Below are 15,268 nucleotides of genomic sequence, written 5' to 3' on the forward strand. Positions count from 1 at the left end.
CATCAATTTTCCCCAGGACTTTTCCATTTACCGTATACCGTAATGTGGAGCAGGAAAAGCACAGCAGGTCAGAAAGCATCCTAGGAGCAGGAAAGTCAATGTTTCGGGCCTAAACCCTCTGTCAGGTCCTTTGGCCCAATACGTCTGCGCCAACCAAGTTTTCCAAACTAAACTTGTCCCATTTTCGTGCGTTTGGCCCATATCCCTCTAAACCCTTCCGATCCATGCACCTGTCCAAATGTCTTTTAGATGTTATAATTGCACCTTGCCTCCACCACTTTCTCTGGCAGCTCGTTCCGTATACCCTCTGTGTGAAAACGTTACCCCTCAGGTGCCTTTAAAATATTCCCCCTCTCACCTTCAACCTATGCCCTCTAGGTTTGGACTCCCCTCCCCTGGAGCAAAGACCCTGTCTGTGCCTCTCGCGCTGGGTTTCAGTTTTTGTTCTACATGTTGCATATTTTCCACAGCAGTTAGAATTGAAGTGCCGAGTGTTTCAGGTTGATTCCCGCTATGGGTGGAAGGCAGACCCCCTTCACTGCCTGCAAATGGGAATGTTGCCCATTCGCACCAGAGGAGGGCAGTGCGCAGGCGCCGTGCGGGTGTGGGGCCGGGGCGAATGGAGCATGCGCAGGATGAGGGCCTGCGATGGAGGACGGTTCCTGATCGGATTTAAAAATCGGTGAGACGGAGACAGTGAGGGGCGGAGCGGGGCTGGGGAAGTCTGCAGAAATAACCTCGCGCGAAGAGCAGACTCTGAGCAGAACTGACGGGGTCCCTCCTCTTGTCCGGGGTGGGTGGGTGGGGGGGGTGCCTAAGCTCCCGGCTTTAGGCTCACTCCACGCCCCGGCTCGCGGCCGCCATCTTGTTGGGTATGAGATGGCGCGGACCGCGCGTGCGCGTCGCCATCTTTATTGGGGCGCAATGGGGCCGTTCAGCCGCCATCTTTGTAGGGGGCGACAGCAACGAGGGGCTGGAATGGAATTCACTCAGATTGGCAACTGCATCGAAAGTAGAAGCAGGAGCCTGCCCGGCCATTCAGCCTGATCATCCAACTCAGCATCCTGTCCCTCTGCTTCCCCCCTCCCCGCTTTGATCCCAGTAGCCCGAAGAACTGTATCTAATTCATCTTTGAAATCATTCAATGTTTTGGTCCCTGCCACTTTCTGTGAGCGACAGTGCCACAGGCTCACCCACTCTCTGGCTGAAGAAATCTCTCCTCTTCTCAGTCCTACCCCATGTCGTTAGATTGTGACCCCTGGCTCTGGACTCCCCGAGTCATCGGGAACACCCTTCCTGTGTTTACTCTGTGTAGTCCTGTCAGAATTTTACAGGTTGTCGTGAGTTGCCCCCTCATTCTTCTAAACTCCAGTGAATTTGCTCCTAACTGATTCAGTCTCTCTTCACGTGTCAGTCCTGTCTTCCCATGAATCTGGTAAAGTCTGGTAGACCTTTGCTGCACACTCTCCACTGTCATAGAGCACAGAAACAAACCCTCGGTCCAACTAGTCCATGCTGACGATAATCCCAAACTAAACTAGTCCCACCTGCCTATGCTTGGCCCATATCCCTCCAAACATTTCTTATTCATGTAGTTATTTAAATGTTGTAACTTTACCCACATCCACCACTTCCTCTGGAAGTTCATTCCACACACGAGCAATCCCCCATGTAAAAAAACTTGCCCCTTGTGTCTTTTCTAAATCGTTCTCCTCTCACCTTAAAAATATGCCCCTAGTCTTGAAATCTTGAAGACACATGCAATTCACCTGATCTATACTCAAGACATCCTTTCTCAGTTAAGGAGACTAAAACTGCACACAATACTCCAGATGTGGTCTCACAAGGTCCTGTACAATTGCAGCAAGACATCCCTGCACCTGTACTCGAATCCTCTCACTTTGAAGGCCAATAACCTATTTGGTTTCTTCACCCACATGCATACTTTCAGTGACCGGTGTACAAGGACACCCAGGTCTTATTGTACCACCCGCTTTCCCAGTCTATCACCATTCAGCTAATCTCCTTTCCTGTTTTTGCTACCAAAAACCCTCATATTTAACTGCATTATGCTTCATCTGCCATACATTTGCCCACTCACTCAGCCAGTTCAAATCATACGAAAGCATCTCAACATCCTCCTCAAAGTTCACCTTCCCACCCAGCTTTGTGTCATCTGCAAATCGGGAGATATACACACAGTTTTGTCACCTTAATTATTATTATATGTATTGTGAATAGCTGTGATCCAAGTACTGATATCCGTAGTACTCCCGCAGTCCCTGGCTACCGTTCAGAAAATGAGTTGTTTATTCCTACTGTTTGCTTTGAGTCTGCCAGCTAGTTCTCTGTCCATATTAGCACACTCCCCCTAGTCCCATGTGCTATAATTTTACATGTTAATATTTTACATGGGACCTTATTCTGAAAGTCCAAGTAAACCACATCTACTGGCTTCCCTTTATCAACTACAAGTTACATAATCAAAACATTCCAGTAGATTTGTCAATTGTCCTTTCATAAATCCATACTGTCTCTGTCCAATCCTGCTATTGTTTTCCAAGTGCCCGGCTATTAAATCTTTCATAATGGACTCCAGCATTTTCACCACGAGCGATGTCAGGCTGATTGTAACTCCCGGTTTTCTCTCTACCCCATCTTTTAAATTGCAGGATTAGATTAGCTACCCTTCAATGGATAGGACCTGTTCCAAAGTGTATATAATCTTGAAAGTTGACTGTCGATTCATCTACCATTTCTAGGGCCACTTTCTTATCCTGTGATGTCCCTTTACCTGTCCCTCAAGCTGAGTTAGCTCTTGAAGTGAGGGATTATACATACTCTACAGTGCAGAAACAGGCCATTCAGCCCATCAGGTCCACACCAACCATCCGAAGAGCATCCCACCCAGGCGCAACTCCCTACCCTATCCCTGTAACCCTGCATTTTCATATCCACCTGACCTGCACATCGTTGTGGGAGGAATCTGGAGCACTCGGAGGAAGCCCATGCGGACACAGGGGAAGAAGGTGCAAACTCCACACAGACAGTCGCCCAAGGGTGGAATTGAAACCAGGGTCCCTCGTACTGTGAGGCTAATCGCAGTGCTAACCACTGAGCCACTGTGCTGCCCATAAACTGTCACTCCCTGCCAGTGTAGTGAACTTGGATTGTGGTGGTGTTAGTGCCGAATTGTTATCACTAGATCACCATGGACATATGCAAGGCTATGGCCTGAATGGGAGAAGAGAAAGAGAAAGGAGCAGGAGAGATGGTTCTGTGGTTAGCACTGCTGACTCACAGCGCCAGGTTCAATTCCACCCTTGGGCGACTGTCTCTGTGGAGTTTGCACATTTTCTCCATGTCTGCGTGGGTTTTGCCTGGGTGCTCCGGTTTCCTCCCACGGTCCGAAGATGTGCAGGCTGGGTGGAATAGCCGTGGTAAATGTAGGGTTACAGGGGCAAGGTGTTGGGGGTTCGTCCTGGGTAGGATGCTGTTCGGAGAGTCGTGTGGACTCGATGGGCCAAACTGTAGGGATTCTAAGTCCAGACCAGAGATGGTAGGAACTGCCGATGCTGGAGAATCTGAGATAACAAGTTGTAGAGCTGGATGAACACAGCAGGCCAAGCTGCATCAGAGCAGCAGGAAAGCTGACGTTTCGGGTTGGACCCTTCCTTCTCTGATCAACATCCGTGAACCTGTTAGGTCTGTTTACGACGATTCGGCAGCTTTCATGTTCCCTTTCTGCTGACGCCCAACACCAGTGATGACCAGATTCATTCAGCTCAATTGGTGGGTTCGCTCTCGCTCCCTTTTTTTTTCATTCTTTCCCCCTGTTTTGATGAACTTTACAGGTGATTAGAAAAGGAGGACTTCCAGGCGGGAAACCGGAAACTAAACTTCACGGACAGTTCGCCCAAAGTTGTCCTAAGTGGAATATTGAACATGGAAGGAGAAAGCTCCGTGTGCGGCGTAGAGAAATCGCACGTGTGTTCCAGGTGCGGGCAAGGCTTCGCACAGTCTGACCTGTCCCAACATAAGTGCGGTCGCACCGGGGAGAAGCCGTGGAAATGCGCGGACTGCGGCAAGGGCTTCAGTTACCCATGCTACCTGGAATCCCACCAGCGCAGCCACACGGGGGAGAGGCAGTTCGCCTGCCCCGAGTGTGGGAAGCGATTCGCTCAGTCGTCCAGCCTGCAGAAGCACCGGCGGGTCCACACCGGCGAGAGGCTGTTCCGCTGCTCGGCGTGCGGGAAGGGGTTCGCGGAATCGTCCCACCTGCTGAGGCACCGGAGAGTTCACACCGGGGAGAGGCCGTTCGCCTGCGCCGAGTGCGGCAAGGGCTTCACCGAGCTGTCGAGCCTGCAGAGGCACCGGAGAACCCACAGCGGGGAGAGGCCATTCTCCTGCACCGAGTGCGGCAAGGGCTTCACCGATTCATCCATGCTGCTGACACACCGGAGGGTCCACACCGACGAGAGGCCTTTCGGGTGCCCAGACTGCGGGAAGCGCTGTAAGAGTTCCCGGGACCTGACGTCCCATCGGCGGGTCCACACCGACGAGAGGCCGTTCCGGTGCTCTCGCTGCGGGGCCGGCTTCAAGACGTCGTCGGCCCTCACGAAGCACCAGCGGGTTCACACCGGGGAGAGGCCGTTCGCGTGCCCCCGCTGCGGGGCGAGCTTCAAGCAGTCCTCTCAGCTCACCGTCCACCAGCGGGTTCACACCGGGGAGAGGCCGTTTGCCTGCTCCGAGTGCGGGAAGGCCTTTGCTCAGTCGTCCCATCTGCAGATACACGAGCGGGTTCACTCCGAGGAGAGACCCTTCAGGTGCCCGGACTGCGGGAAGAGCTTCAAAAGCTCCGGGGAACTGATGCTCCACCAGCGCGTTCACACCGACGAGAGGCCCTACCGATGCTCCCACTGCGGCACCGGGTTCCGGAGATCGTCCGACCTGGTAGAACACCGACGTGTCCACACCGGGGAGAGGCCGTTCACCTGCTCAGAGTGCGGGAAGGGATTCACTCAGTCGTCCACTCTGCTGAGGCACCAACGCGTTCACAAATAATTCCAGGAAGTAGGAGGCACCTAGGAGCAGGAGGAGGCCATTCAGCCCCTCTGAGCCTGCTTCACGATTCAAGGAGATCGTGGCTGCTCTGGTTATGGCCTCCACTCCACTTTCCTGTCTACCCCTTGATTCCCTTGACTGCTAAAAATATGTTGAACATGACCTTGAATAAATTCAACACCCAGTTGACCCTTTACAGAAAAAAAGTCCTCATCTCTGTCTTAAAACCAGATGTCTTTTTCTTAAATTCTTATACTAGTTTCTCCTACACCTCTGCTCTCTCGGAGGAAGCATCCTTTCAGCATCCACCCTGTTAGGACCCTCAGGATCTCAGTGTTTCAATGAATCCCCTTTCATTCTTCCAAACTCAAACGGGTAAAGATGTGCCCTGTTGTGCTCTTCATAAGTTAAGCCCTGCATCCCAGGAATGAGTCCAGCGATCCTTCTCTGAGCTGCTTTCTTGAAATGAGGGGATCAAAACCGTACACTGTACTCAAGACGTGGTATCACATATGCTCCATACAAATGTAGCAAAATGTCCCTGCATTTACTTTGCATTCCCTATGCAATCAATGAGAACACTTTATTTGTCTCCATATCAGCTGCAGACAAACTTTATATGATTCTTGTATTTGGTTTTGCTTTTCATCTTCCCCAGTTGTCATTTATGCGGAAAAAAATTGCATTCTTTCCATGTACTGGGCCCAGTCTTCGATGGTAGGGTCAATCTTATCATCCTTGAATTAGGACACTCAGTTCCTTCCATACCTCGATGTTCTTCCCGCCAAATTGGACAACATTTTCCTAAATTATATCCCACTGCCTACTTGCTTCACCTACCCACACCTCTTGGCAGACTCTGTTGTCTTTTCTTGACAACTTACTTTCCTACCTATCTTGGTGTCATCAGCAATTTTTTGTTTTCGAGTTAGGTTTATTGTCACGTGTTCTCAAGTACAGGGATACAGGAGTAAAGTGAAAAGTGTACAATGTCGCCTTTCCCGGCACCATCTTTAGGTACAAAGGTACCTCGGTACAAAATCTTAGGTACAAAGTAGAAAAATAAAGAAAGAAAGTTAAGAGTTCAGCATTATGACCTTTCTTTAGCCATGGGCCCGCAGATGCTCCATGCTGGGCTTTCCCCATGAGGGCTTGGTCTCCTCAATGTTTGTATATCAATGCGCAACACCAGAGTCCCACTTGAATTCACCGACTGCCTTGCCACTGAAAGCTCCAGACCTCAACAATGCCACAATTCCCAATTTGGCTACCAAACATTTGGTCCCCATATCCAAATCATTGAAATAAATGACATGGAGTTGAAGGCCCACTGCTGAACCCAATGACAATCCACTAGTTAATAGCTTTTCAACCCAAAAAAAATCCATTTACTTTTACTTTCTTGTTCAAGTGCAATCCTTTATCCCTGTGAATATGTTTCCCTCTTATACTCAGTGGAATCCCTACAGTGGGAAAGCAGGCCATTTAGCCCATCGAGTCTGCACCACACGTCCAAAGAGCCAGACCCGCTCCATCCCTATAACCCTATATTTCCCATGGCTAACCCACCTAGCCTGAATATCCCTGGACACTATGGGCAATTTAGCATGGTAACCCACCCTAACCTGCACATCTTTGAACTATGGGGGGAGACGGGAGCACCCGGAGGAAACCCATGCAGACATGGGGGGAGAATGTGCAAACTCCACACAGACAGTCACCCAAGGATGGAATCGAACCCGGGTCCCCAACATTATGAGGTACTGTTTGCCACTGTGCCACCGCCAAAGCATCTCAAAGACCTGCAAAGGAGATTTACTGGAATGATAGCAGGAATGAGGGATTTTAGATACAGGGCAAGATTAGAGAAACTGGACTAACTCTCCTTGGAGCAGAGAAGATTAAAAGGTGACCTTATTGGTGTGTTTGGAATTTTGACAGGGTAAAGAAAGATTTTCTTTTTCTACCAGTTGGTATGTTATCCCTGGGATTGGCAGCAAGAGAGCTAAGAGTGAGATGAGGAGAAACCTCCTTCCTGAGAAAGTTGTTAGGATCTGAAATGGGCTGCGGAGCATGTTGGAGGCTGATTCCCTTGGAGGATACATACTGATATATAGTCACACAGCATGGAAACAGACCCTTTGGTCAAACTAGTCCATGCTGAACATAATCCCAAATGAAACTAGTCCCTCCTGCCTGCTCCTGACCCATATCCCTCCAAACCTTACCCATTCACATACTTGTCCAAAGGTCTTTTAGATGTTGTAATTGTTCCCACATCCACCACTTCCTCAGGAAGTCCACTCTACACTCGAACCATTCTCTGTGTAAAACATTTGCCTCCCATGTCTTTTTTAAATCTCTCTCCTGTACCCTTATAAATGTGCCACCTCATCTTGAAATCCCCCATCCTAAGGAAAAGACAACTACTATTAACTCTGCCTATACCTCTCATTATTTTATAAACTTCAATAAGGCCACCTCTTAACCTCCTAGGCTCCAGTGAAAAATGTCCCAGCCTATCCAACCTTATTTGAAAGTGATGAATTTAGAGGGCTATGGAATAGTAATCTTTGATGTGGCATCTTGTCAAATGCCTTCTTGAAATCCAAGTACACCAGAATACACTTTATCTGCCTTGCTCATTACTTCCCAAAAAATTCTAATGAATGAGTTAAACGTGGCTTTCCTTCCTTAAAATCATGTCAACGCTGCCTGATCACACAATGACTTGCTAAGTATCCTGCTGTAGCCTCCTGAACGGTGAATTTTGCAATTTCCTGATAAGAGATGTTGGGCTAACTGGGAAGTAGTTTCCTGTGTTCTGTCTGCCTCCTAAATTAATGGTGTCACACCAGATATTCTCCAATCCACTGGGACCTTTCCAGAATATAAGAAATTTTGGAAAATTCTCACCAATGTCTCTTGTATCTCTGCAGTCACCTTTTTCAAGACCATGGGATACAGGCAGTTTGATCAGGGGGTGGTGCGCTTGTCTTCATTGTTCAGAACATTGAGTGTACAAGTTGGGATGCAATGTTGTGGCTGTACAGGACATTGGTTAGGCCACTTTTGGAATACTGCATTCAGTTCTGGCCTCCCTGCTTTAGGAAAGATGTTGTTAAACTTGAAACGGTTCAGAAAAGATTTACAAGGATGTTGCCAGGGTTGGAGGGTTTGAGTTACGGGGAGAAACTGAATAGGCTGGGCTATTTTCCCTGGGTCGTTGGAGGCTGAGGAGTGACCTTGTAGAGGTTTATAAAATCTTGAGGGACATGGATGGGGTGAATAGCCAAGGTCTTTTTTCTAAGGTAGGGGAGTCCAAAACTAAGGGCATAGATTTAAGGTGAGAGGAGAAAGATTTAAAAGGGACTTCAGTGGCAACTTTTTCACACAGAAGTTGTTGTGTGTAGGGAATGGACCACCAGAGGAAGTGGTGGAGGTGGGTACCATTACAACATTTAAAAGGCATCTGGATGGGTACATGAAGAGGAAGGGTTTAGAGGGATATGGGCCAAATGGGACTAGATTAATTTAGGATATCTGGTTGGCAAGAATGAGTTAGGCCGAAGGATCTGTTTCCATGCTATGCATGGTTCTTAGACTTTGGGTTGAATACTTTTCCCAGTGCCTTTCCCTGATGATAATTTCTAAGTCTTCTACTGTGAAGACTGACACAAAATATCTGTACAACACCTCTGCCATTTCCTCATTTTCAATTATCAAATTTCTCTGTAGCAGACCAACATGAGTTTTAGTTAATGTAAAGGTGGCATTATTTTATTTCCTGTATCATTCATTGTGGACTGAAATAGAAGCCAAAATGTTTTAAAACCAATTTTTTTTTGTATTCATTCACGTGATGAGGGTGTCACTAGCTTGGCCAGTATTTATTGCCCATCTCTAATTGCCAGAGGACAGCTCATAGCATCCCGACTGGATGGGAGCAGGCCATTCAGCCCATCGAGGTCACACCAACCCTCCAAACAGCATCCCACCCAGATCCACTCCATCCCTGTAACCCTTATTTCCCATGGCTAACCTACCTAGCCTGCACAACTCTGGACACTATGGGACACCATTAGCATGGCCAATCCACCCTAACCTGCATATTTTTGGACAGTGGGAGGAAACCCATGCAGACATGGGGAGAACATGCAAACTCCACACAATCAGTCACCTGAGGCTAGAATCAAACCTGGTTCCCTGGAGTTGTGAGGCAGCAGTGCTAACCACTGAGCCACTATGCTGCCCTGTGACAGTTAAGAGTCAACCAAATTGCTGTGGATCAGGCCAGACTAGGTAAGGATGGCAGTTTCCTTCTCTAAAGGACATGAATGAAGACTTTTTTTTCTGACAATCAACAATGGATTCATGGTCATCATTAGACTCCTAATTCCAGATCTTTATTTTGGAACGAATTGCTGTACGTTTAAAAACAAATTACTGAAACTCATTGTGTGTGGTGTTTGCACTGCTGCTTTGTTCAGGCAGTTGAGGGGGAAGCTTTTTGTAGGTGGGCCAGTACCCAGGGTGTCTGCAGGGTGAAATTTGTCTGGCAACAAATAGATGGCTGATTGGTGAAAGTGTGACTAGTTGTGGATGGCAAAAGTCATCAGCATGATGACAACTCTCTGGTGGTTTCTGGGTAGCCAAACAGCTTGTGGGTGTGGACGATACAGTGAGAAGCCTTTGGACATCTGGAAGGGCACGTTGTGTGTCTCCCGCTTTGCAGCAAAAATACACAAAGCCTGAAGAAAGCCAGTTATTTTCTCCCATCATTTGCTGTCAGCTGTTGCCTGCAATCAATAACCGACAGAGTTTGCAGTTAGGGTACCAATCACCTTGTGCCTCCTGCGAAGAAGTGAAAGAACCTGGAGAAAGTGGATCGAAGTACCAAAACTCTTGGCAAGCTATACGGATTATCTCAGTGAACCATGTGAACTGGTGAACTGTGTTTTCTGGTTTCTTTTTTCCCTCTCCATCCAAAATAACTAATATTTTGTTTTGTTTGTCTGTATGTGCAGGGGTTTTCAAAGAGGCTTTAAAATATCAAAGCAGTACGTTGATAATTCATAGCTGTTTACTGGTGATTAGAAAGTACTTATTTGTAGCAAACAAGAGTTCTTATGAGTTGCAGATGTGGTAACTTCTTTTTCCATTAGCTTGATTCCAACAAACAGCTAAATAGAATTCCCTCCATTGTGGGCTTTGTGAGTCTATATAGGCACACAGACTGCAGCAGTTCAAGAAATCAGCTTACCACTGCCTTCTCAAAGGCAACTAGTGGCAGACAATAAATGCTGACCAGCCAGCAACAATCACGAGCCACAACTGAATAAAAGCAAAACTATGTCTCTGACTAAAGCATCTCCAGTTCTTATTATCTCTGAGGGATTTTTTTGTGCTTTGATTAGATCGTTAATATTTGTGGTGACCCAGGGAGTAGTGAGACTTGAGAATCAATGCATTTCCCCAAGTATGTTACATTAAATACCCATAAACAGTCTTACTATCTGTTTTCATATTATTGGCTAGTATTCTTTCATGCCTCCTACCTCTTTTCATAGAATCATAGAATTTCTACAATGTGGAAACAGGCCCTTCAGCTCGACAACTCCACACCGACCTTCAGAGCATCCCACCCAAACCCATCACCCTATAACTCATGTAATCTACACATCGCTGAACACTAAAGGCAATTTAGCATGGCCAATCCACCTAGCCTGAACTGTGGGAGGAAACTGGAGCACCCAGAGGAAACTCAAGCAGATACCAGGGAGAATGTGCAAACTCCACACAGACAGTTGCCTGAGGGTGGAATCAAACCCCGGCCCCTGGTGCTGTGAGGCAGCAGTGCTAAGCCCTGCTGGTCCCTAAAATCTGTCTCAACTTCTGACCTAGCACTAGAATCTCTACAGTGTGGAAACAGGCCATTCAGCCCTTCGAGTGTACACCAACCCTCCAAATATTATCCAACCAAAACCAGCCCCTACTCTATCTCCATAATTCCCATGGCAAACCTATACATCCCTGGACATGATGGAAAATTTAGCACTGCCAACATGCTTAACCTACATCTTTGGACTGTAGAAGGAAACCAGAGTACCTGGAGGATACCCATGCAGATGTAAGGGGAACATACAAACTCCACACAGACAGTCACCTGAGGGTGGGATCAAACCAGGTACCAGCACCATGAGGCAGCAGTGCTAACCTGCTACACTCGGAGTCACACTTTAATATCCCATGGACTAAATAAGACCATACCTCATGAGATGTGACTGTCACCTAGAACTAACTGTCCAGCTAACTCTCTCCCTGATGTACTGCAGTGTTTGCAGCACAACCTCCAACTCAGTGATCCTGAGCTGAGGTTCTCTAGCCACAGGTATCTTTATCTGGGATCACACCAGTTTCCAGGAGTCACAACACATCACCTTCCCTGCCATCTTCATTGATCTTAATTAATTAATGATTTTACTGATTAAATTTTACTTAGTATCTGTAGTTTTGCATCTACTTAAAGTCAGAGAGTTAAAGAGCAGGGAAACAGACCCTTCGGTCCAAACTCATATGACCAGATATCCTAAATAAATCTGTTCCCATTTGCCAGCAATTGGCACATATCCCTCTAAACCCTTTCTATTCATGTACCCATCCAGATGCCTTTTAAATGTTGTAATTGTACCAGCTCCAACCACTTCCTCTGGCAGCTCATTCCATACACGCACCACCCTCTGCATGAAAAACTTTGCCCCTTATGTCCCTTTTAAATCTTTCCCCTGTCACCTTAAATCCATATCCCCTAGTTTTGGATTCCCCTACCTGGGCAAAAAATACCTTGGCTATTCACCCTATCCATGTATCCCGTGATTTTATAATCCTCTATAAGGTCACCCCTCAACTTCCTATGCTCCAGGCAAAAAAGTCCCAGTCTATTACTATTTCCAATTTAACATTATCCTTCCCATAACAGGGCAACCACAATTGCACACAGGCCACACCAACATCCTATACAACCTCAACATGATGTCCTAACTCCTTTTTTCAAAGATCTGAGCAATGAAAGCAACCATGCTAAACACCTTCTGAATCACCCTGTCTGCCTGTGACGCAAATTTCAAAGAATTACGTACCTGAATCCCTAGGTCTCTCTATTCGACAGGGCCCTACCATTAATTGTATCAGTCCTCTCCAATATCTCGCATTTATAGAATCCCTACAGTGTGGAAACAGGTTTTTTGGCCCAACAAGTCCACACCGAACCTCAGAGCATCCCATGCAGACTCATCCCCCTATAACTCACCTAATCTCGGGCAATTTAGCATGGCCAATTCACCTCACCTGCACATCTTTGGACTGTGGGAGGAAACCAGAGCACCCAGAGGAAACCCACGCAGACACAGGGAGAATGTGCAAACTCCACAGACAGTCACCCAAGGCTGGAATCAAACCCGGGTCCCTGGCGCTGTGAGGCAGCAGTGCTAACCACTGAGCCACCGTGCTGCCCACCGGCAAATTAAAGTCCATCTGCCACTCCTCATTGCATTGACCCAATCGATCAAGATCTCTTTGTAATCTTAGAAAACCTTCTTCACTGTCCACTATACCACCAATTTTGGTGTCATCCACAAACTTACTGATGATGCCCCCTATATTCTCATCCAAATTGTATGGGCAAGAGCTTCAAGTTCCTAGGAGTAAATATCACTAACAATCTGTCCTGGTGCACAATGTGTCTTAGCAATGTTTATAGATGCATCATAGAAAGCATCCTATCCAGATGCATCATAGATTGGCATGGTAACTATTCTGCTCAAGACCACAAGAAATTACAGAGAGTTATGAACTCAACCCAGTCCATCACACAAATCGGCCTTCCATCCATTTATTCTGTCTATGCTCTCTTCCTCCCCAGGATCATTCCTGTGAAACTCCTCTGGACTTCGTCCAAGATTGATCCTGAGGATGAAGGGCTCTCAGTCTATACTTGGTGGCGTTAGAAGGATGAAGGGGGAATCTCAATGAAATTTGCAGAAAACTGAGAAGTACAGAATATTGTGAGCAGTTTTGGACTCTGTATTTCTCAATATTCCTAATGTGGTCTGACCAGAGCCTTACGCAGCCTCAGCAGTAAAACTCTGCTCTTCTATTCTAGCCCTATTTCATTTGCCTTCCAAACTGTCAACTGAACCTGCATCTTAACCTGAAGAGAATCCTGAACTAGGACTCTCAAGTCTCTTTGTTCTCAGATTTCTGAAGCCTTTACCCATTTAGAAAATAGTCTATGCCTCTATTCTTCCTACCAAAGTACATAACCTCACACTTCCCGAAATTGTATTCCATTTGCCAATTCTTTGTCAACTCCATTAGCCTGTCTAGGTCCTTCTTCAACCTCCCCACTTCTTCAACACAACGTGTCCCTCAAATTATATTTGTGTCATCTGCAAACTTAGCAACAATTCCCTCAGTTCCTTTGTCCAAATCATTAATGTATAACATGAATAGTCCGTGGTCCCAACCCTGACTCCTGCGGAACCCCACTAGTCACCTGCTGCCATCCTAATAAGGACCCCTTTATCCCTGCTGTCTGCCTTCTGCCAGTCAGCCAATCCTTTATCCATGCCATTACCTTGTTCCTAACACCACGGGCTCTTATTTAGCAGCCTCCCATGCAGCATCTTGTCAAAGGTCTTCCGGATTTAGGAACAGTGGAGGAGTGGAGAGGAATGGTGTTGAGATGGAGCTGGCAGTTGTCAGTGAACATAGAATCCCCACAGTGTGGAAGCAGGCCATTTAATCCACCAAGTCCACACCGATCCTCCGAAGAGCATCCCACGCAGATTCACCACTCCCAACTTATCTCTGCATTTCCCATGGCTAACCCACCTAGCCTGCACATCCTGTGGGCAATTTAGCATGGCCAGTCCACCCTAGCCTGCACACCTTTGGACTGTGGGAGGAAACCAGAGCACCTGGGGGAAACCCATGCTGACACAAGGAGAATGTGCAAACTCCACACAGATGCCTGATGGTGGAATCGAACCCAGGTCCCTGGGGCAGTGAGGTAGCAGTGGTAACCACTCAGCCACCACGCCACGGAGGGAAGATGTTGGGTGGGATGTTAGAACTGGAGCAGGTTACTGAGGGGTGTCAGTGTAGGAAGTGGTTACAGAAATAGGGAGAGGTGTTGGAGCTGGAGGAGATTACTAAGATAGGGTGCTGTGTTGGGGGCTGGAAGAGGTTGCAGAGTTAGGGAGGCATGTAGCCGCTGCAGGTGGTTACTGAGATAGTGAAGGGTGGTGACTAATGATAATTTTCAGCTCCCTCACTGAGCAGCTTTTCTCAGCCATTGGTGATCACAAGTAAGTGGACAATAATGACAGATGTTTACTGGGTATTACCAAGGGATTGCACAAAGAGTCCTGACAGTCTCTTCACTGCCCATTACCCTATCTAGGTCTGGAACTCCTTTGTGAATTCTGGAGTATCAACATATTCTAACCTCAGAAAAGTGAGCGATTTTGTAATTCCCTGTTTGATCATGGTGGTCCCTTGAACTGGATACGTCAAAGTGTGACCTCAGAGAACAAGTGTGACCCTCACCTTATAACTCACAGAGTGAGATCAGACATCACAATAGGTCTGTAAACTGGTTTCATCTGAGGGATGAGGCTGCACAAGTAAACACAGGGAAGACAAGGTCACTGCACTGACCGTGCATCTGGCTGATCTGTCTAGGAATGAATGTGATCAAAGAGAAGATTGAAACAGCTTCACTTTACAAAGGAACACCATGCTATGAAAAGAACTTCAGGGAAGTGATCAGAAGAAGATGGTGAGGTTTGAAAGGTTAGCCTAAAATTCTTCCTCTTGCACAGGCTGATGGTTTGGGACGGAGGCGGTCAGAAATGGAGAATTAATGCTCCAGAGATTAATTCTCAGGAAGTTCAGAGATTATTTAAACTGGCAAAATATCCAGAATTATTTCTTAATGTGGATCAGAAACTTCAATCCCAAATGTCATTCTCCTCCTCTCACCTAGCCAATACCTACATTGGTGAAGGATGATGCAGAGATCAGGAGCGATGTAATTGCTGTCAGAGTTTACAATGATAGGGAGGGCTGTACATGCTGGAGGATGAAGCAGAGATGGGGAGAGTTGCAGGGATTGGAAATAACAAAGTTAGGGAGAGTTGCA

At 47.1% G+C, this 15,268-nt stretch overlaps 1 protein-coding gene across 1 annotated transcript in view; it reads left to right on the forward strand.

Moving 5' to 3' along the window:
* Nucleotides 1–615: 615 nt before the first annotated feature.
* The window catches only part of LOC109910676 (zinc finger protein 721-like), a 114,407-nt gene continuing 99,754 nt past the window's right edge, over nt 616–15,268 (forward strand). The window contains exons 1-2 of the mRNA XM_048619091.1: nt 616–682; nt 3,855–5,060. Of these exons, the coding sequence (XP_048475048.1) occupies nt 3,946–5,060 (1,115 nt within the window). The 5' untranslated portion in view covers nt 616–682; nt 3,855–3,945. The remainder of the gene's footprint in view (nt 683–3,854; nt 5,061–15,268) is intronic.

Source organism: Rhincodon typus, chromosome 42 (assembly GCF_021869965.1).
Source record: "Rhincodon typus isolate 14 chromosome 42, sRhiTyp1.1, whole genome shotgun sequence".
Classification (NCBI taxonomy): domain Eukaryota; kingdom Metazoa; phylum Chordata; class Chondrichthyes; order Orectolobiformes; family Rhincodontidae; genus Rhincodon; species Rhincodon typus.